Source organism: Nanorana parkeri, unplaced genomic scaffold (genome assembly GCF_000935625.1).
Source record: "Nanorana parkeri isolate BGI_ZX_2015 unplaced genomic scaffold, ASM93562v1 scaffold161, whole genome shotgun sequence".
Lineage (NCBI taxonomy): Eukaryota > Metazoa > Chordata > Amphibia > Anura > Dicroglossidae > Nanorana > Nanorana parkeri.
Window position 1 is genome coordinate 1713136 of NW_017306429.1, and position 6006 is coordinate 1719141.

At 40.4% G+C, this 6006-nt stretch overlaps 1 protein-coding gene across 1 annotated transcript in view; it reads left to right on the forward strand.

Annotated features, from left to right (window-relative positions):
• The window catches only part of LOC108785422 (cytochrome P450 2U1), a 27621-nt gene that overhangs the window by 21063 nt on the left and 552 nt on the right, over positions 1 to 6006 (forward strand). Inside the window, exons 3-4 of the mRNA XM_018554482.1 lie at positions 3082 to 3243; positions 3750 to 3917. Coding sequence (XP_018409984.1) covers positions 3082 to 3243; positions 3750 to 3917 — 330 coding nt within the window. The remainder of the gene's footprint in view (positions 1 to 3081; positions 3244 to 3749; positions 3918 to 6006) is intronic.

The following is a 6006-nucleotide window of genomic DNA, read 5'->3' on the forward strand; positions in this document are numbered from 1 at the left end:
TAAACATTTTACTTTTACCCTATATTGGCAAAGAACAGTTTTTTTTTTAAAAAGATTAAGAGCTTTTAAAACATAAACTGGTACACACCTTTCAGAGAAGTGCATTGATGATATATTGGGCAATATAAGAGCATTGGGTAATGTCTGTTTGATATAGCTATTGATATCAACAAATGACATCTGGGAATGGTGAAGGAAGATGGAATATGAAACCACTATGTAAATGGCATAGCTGCATAGTTAGGATATCCAATGCAATTTGAAGACCGGAAATATTTAAAAGGCAAGTAGACCCATTCAAAATGTGGAACTAGGTTAACAAAATTGTTCAACTTAAAAAAAACTTTAGTCCTGTCTAAAGTCTTAAAATTCATAAACTGAATTGCCCCCTAGGATACATAGATAGCTTTACTCATTTTGACTTCTCCATCCCTCCTTTCTCCATTAGACTGGGATTATTATGTTTGTATTGGTTGTCCTCAGCTAATAGCAAAGAAATTACCCCAGTCAATTGGGAAAGGAGGGATGGTGTCATGGAGAGCTGTGACATGGTTGAAGGAGCAATAAAGAGCTTATAACCGCCTCTATGAACAGGTACTGTAAGCTGGGATACCATGAGGAATGGAGGGGTTTACTTTACGGATTGCATCTTATAGCATTACGTATCTCTAGAATGCCTTGGTTGAAACACTATTATTTGCTAACATGCAAACTTTGGAAAGAAATTACCCATAATAATAATAATAATGATATGAAATAATATTCTCAGGGCTCAGCTTGATTTTTTGTCCTTTAAGTGCTAGCTACAGGCATAAATTACTCATCATGTTGTCCTGAAAAAGCAAACTTTTTCATTGTCCCTCTGCTCCTTGTTTTGACCCAAGTAACAGGTCAAATAGATAACGTTGTTTATCTGGAATATAAAATCAATATGAATACTGTACTGTACAAAGTGTAGCAATCTGAACATCCCAGGACAAAAGTAAGTAGCAGCACTAAAAATAAAACACACTGCAATAGCAATTAGTGCCCATGGGGAAATCGCAAGTTGCAGGCCAGAATATTATCTGTTGCAGGCTTATATTATTTGGCCTGTGAATCCTTGGAATGGAAGTAACCTTTTCATGCATTTAGTATGCTGCACAAATCGAGCCCTTTACTCTCCTTCCCCCATTTTTGCCTGGAATAAACAGTTTGGTTTTTCAAGCCTCATTAAATAAACATGTGATCAAAGCAAGGACATGGCACATGATCTTTGGAGAAGATTAAATCAGTAGCTATCATGGACCTGACAATGTCTACTCAAAACCAAGCTGTGAATGCTACTCTTTTATTTGTAATGGTTACTAGATCAGGTTCAAACTTGTCTAATAGTAAGCAAAACTGGAATTTTGATCCATTCTTGAAATTTGTGAAAGAGTACTTTGGGTGAATATGTGTCCTGAACGTAATATTCACAAACACAGAATATATTGGATTCATCTTATACAGAAATGTCCTGATTAGAGAAAAGGGATTAATGTACCATATATGCACTTTGACTACACCACTATGCATTTCTTGACCTCAAAGAGTCGAGTCATTTGTCATGTTATCTATGAAGTGATTATAGTGTAAGGACAAATTTAACAAGCATGTTTTCTTACCTTCTCCCCTCCCAATGTACTAATATACGTAACCCACCTTCCCCCTCCTCAGCTGAATACTTACAATGTTCAAATGTGGTCGTCTGTCCTGTTCTTCTGCTGCCCACAGATGCACATGCCCACATGCGCAATAAAAGGCTTTCACTTCTATAAGGTACTGATATAAATTCCATCTGCCTGCCCCACAGAGGTATACAGGGATCTAATTCAGGACAGCCAGGTGAATAGAAACATGGCAGCGGAACCCCAGAGGACCCAGAGGCAGAACTTTGTAATTATTCAGCTAAGGAGGGGAATGGTGGAGGATAAGAAAACCTTCAAATGATTATTACGTTTTTTTTTTTAAATTAAGTTTCCTTACACTTTTTAATGGCCTGTGTTGACAGGCTTTTGTTTGCCATAGAACTGCTTCTCTTCCAATACAAGTCAATGGGAATGTAAAAGCAGCTTGAAGCGGGTTGATTCAGCTTAGATGGTGCTCAGTAACAGGGCAGAAGCAGGTCAACTGCCTGTTAAATGCACCAGTCAATGAACTGTGAATGATCTCAAATGCAAGCTGAATACACTTGAAAGCAAGCTGCATTTGCACTTCAACACAAGCCCTAATACTAGGGATGCACTGATATATCGGCCGAAAATTGCACTTTTGGCATAATGCCGAAAGAGCAATTTTCCTGCCGATACATCGGCTCATCCCTGCTTTCTCTCCTCCCCCGCTGGGCGCTGCTCTGTGTCCCAGTGGGGAGGAGAGAAAGTGAAAGACGGCCGAGCGCTGCGGGAGGAGAGCGCAGTGAGCGGCCGGCGTCTCTCCTCCCACACCGCTCAGCCTCCTATCACAGTCCGGCAGAGCGGTGTGTGGGCGGAGACAGATAGCGCTGTCACAGGAGGCTGGGCTCTCCTCCCTACATCGCTCGATCAGCCTCCTGTGACAGCGTGTCAGAGAGGAGAGCAAGGTACAAACACTCATCGTTCAGTGATCAATGAGTGTTTGTACATAATTGAGGACATGGTATGTTAACTATATCCTCAATTATGAATGAATGGGAAGTGATCTACATCCCCTCCTGTTCATTTATAGTTGTAGTTATAGTAAACATACCATGTCCTCATGTTATCAATGAACAGGAACACTCATAGAGGACACTCAGAGAATATTTCCCCGAAGCCCCTAAAAGTAATGTTAAAAATATTTTTTTTACATGAATTAATAAATAAAAATAAATATAAAAAAATAAATAAAAATAAAATATTAAATAAATTTGAAAAAATGAAAATAAAAAACATTTTCGGTATTGGTTTCGGCCTGACAAAATTTTTTTTATTCCGGTTTTAAAATTTCCATTTCGGTGCACTTCTACCTAATACTCTTGTATTCTTTTTTTTTTAGTTTCAAAAAGTTTTTATTTTTTCAAGTATTCTTTTTCATTTATGACAGAAAAAGTCCAAGCTGAAATTGATGCAGTCATAGGACATGATCGGCCTCCATCACTCACTGACAAGATTTCAATGCCATTCACAGAGGCCACCATTATGGAAATACAGAGAATGACTGTGGTCGTCCCATTGTCTGTACCACACATGGCTTGTGAAAGTTCAGGTATGGTAACGCCTAATGTAACAACAGTGCAGAAGTGTCTTTTGCTTTTTCCAAGTAACTGTGTTAGTCTTCAAACAGAATCCAGTAGCTGCGGACGCCAGGCCTACACAGCTAAGCTGGCACAAATATCTGCCCCCTTGAATTCAACTGTAAAATGCCAAAGCCTCAATGGATAGTAGAGGCAATTGATGGTTGGATGATTAGAGAGGGGTTAATCTTGGCTAGAAGTGAAATTGAAGCCCAGTGTTGAGCCTTTATGAATGTAGAGCCGACCCAGCAAGCTTTTTTTTTTTTTTACGCCGTTTTTCAGTAGTTTAAAGTAAACCATTCATCAACTTAAATAAGGTAATTATATTTTGATGATTCTAATTATGACAGACATGGTTCTAAATCTGAGGCTAATATCTGTAGTACATTTAAACATCACATGTTGATACTATTTTTTTTTTTTTAGGCATCGTAATTTGTGTATTTAAAGGATTGTTGTTTTGTTTTTCTGTCTAAAGTGTTCCAAGGCTATACCATTCCCAAAGGCAGTGTGGTTCTCGCCAATCTCTGGGCTGTACACCGAGATCCAAAAGTCTGGGAGCAGCCAAATGATTTCAACCCAAGCAGATTTATAGATGAACACGGACAGATTCTTAAGAAGGAAGCCTTTATTCCTTTTGGCATCGGTAATGACTCTTGTTATTCTCTATTTAAAGTATATGTAAACTCAGTTGCTAAGCTATCATATAATGAGAACTATGGGAAGAGTGAAATGCATTCATCCCCATAGTTAGAGCCAACGCGTGACACTGCAGCTGTCATACGTCGGCTCTATAGTTCGAGAACTGAGCGATCACAAACCGCTAATCACTCAGTTCACGATCTTCTCCTTCCAGAGAGTGGGAATGTCAGTCACCACTTCCTGCAAAGATTACCCCCTACCCTCTCTGTTCCTCCAGTGCTGACAGATGGGAGGCAGCGGGCATTAGTAAATCCTTCTGTGATACAAAAGAGAACTAAAGCCAAAAAAGGTTTGCCCATAGTTCTCTTTTAACCACAATCAGTCATTTTCAGTATTTTTAAATCTGCCACTTTCATTAAGATAATACCTACCGTAATAATCCTGCAATGCTCCGTCCTTGTCATACTGGCACACTGGTATCTGATGGATACTACAAGTGGCTGCTTTTTATACACATAATGCAGCCATGGTTCACTGTTTTCATCATCAGGAAACCCACCCTGAAAAAATGCCATGCAGACTTCGCTGCAGTGCATGCATGCAGACAGGAAGTAGCTGCAAGAACAGCAGCTAAAAAATGCAACACAGTGTAGCAGTGTAGCAACTTTATGACTTAGCCTTATGTTCCCTTAATATATTAGAAAATACATGAACATTTATGTTGCTTTTACAGCATATACAGCTTTTTTGTTTTATTTTAGTGCTCCAAAACACTTTTCTTAGACGAATAGCATTACTGTTCATCATGCCAACTCTACTGTTCTAAGATAAGGCACGGGGACCAGCAGCAATTCTTAGATCTTCCAACTGTAAGCCCTGAGTTGTAGTTTGTCCTTATTTCAAACCCTTGGTGGGAACAGGGCATTAAAAAGAATTGCTTGTGCCCTAAGGCACAAATATACACGAGTCATAACATTATGACCACAGAGAGCGGAAGTCAATAACATTGATTATCTCGTTACAATGGTACCTGGAAATATATGAGGCAGCAAATGAACATTTTGTCCCTGAAGTTGATGTGTTGAAAGCAGTAAAAATGGGCAAGCATAAGGATTTGAGGGACTTTGAAAAAGGCCTTTGGTCTGCAGTGGTCAGGACCTACCAAAAGTGGTCCAAGGAAGGTAAACCGGTGACAGGGTTATGGGCGGCCACTGATGCATGTGGGGAGTGAAGGCTAGCCCATGTTTTCCGATCCAATAGAAGAGCTAATGTAGCTCAAATTGCTGAAAAAGTTCATGTTGGTTCTGATAGAAAGGTGTCTAAACAAATAGTTAATTGCAGTTTGATTCATATGGAGCCGCAAAGCTGAAGACCGGTCTGGGTGCCCATTGGGGATGCATCAATACCGGTTTTTCGGTATTGAGTACAAGTATCTATATTCTTTTTTGGTACTCGCCGATACTGAGTACCGGTGCTGTGTTTCCCCAATTATCAGGAAGTTGGGCAGCAGATCATGATCCATAGCCCGGCTTCCTGATTGCCTGTGAACCCGGTGTTCTAGCGAAAGAACACCGGCTTCACTTGCCGAGGCTGCCTGGCTTCCTGATCAATCAGGAAACCGGGCGGTGAGTCATGAGGTGCCGTCCGGCTTTCCGATTGGCCAGGAAGCCAGGCTGCCTAGCAACAAGTGAAGCCAGCTTCCTAGCTAATCAGGAAGCCGGGCAGCATGTCATGATCCACCTCCCGCCTTCCTGATTGGCTAGAAAGCTGGCTTCACTTGTTGCAAATCCTCCAAATCTCAATCCAATGGAACATATGTGGGATGTGCTGGAAAAACAAATCCGATTCATGGAGGCCCCACCTCGTAACTTAGAGCACTTAAAGGATCTGCTACCAACAGCTTGGTGCCAGATACCACAACATACCTTCAGAGGTCTAGTAGAGTACAAGCCTCGATTGGTCTGGGCTGTTTTGGCAGCAAAAGGGGGACATACTCAATATTAGGTAGGTGGTCATATTGTTATGGCTGATGTGTGTGTGTATATATACTGTGTGTGTGTGTGTTTGTGTGTATATATATATGTATATATATA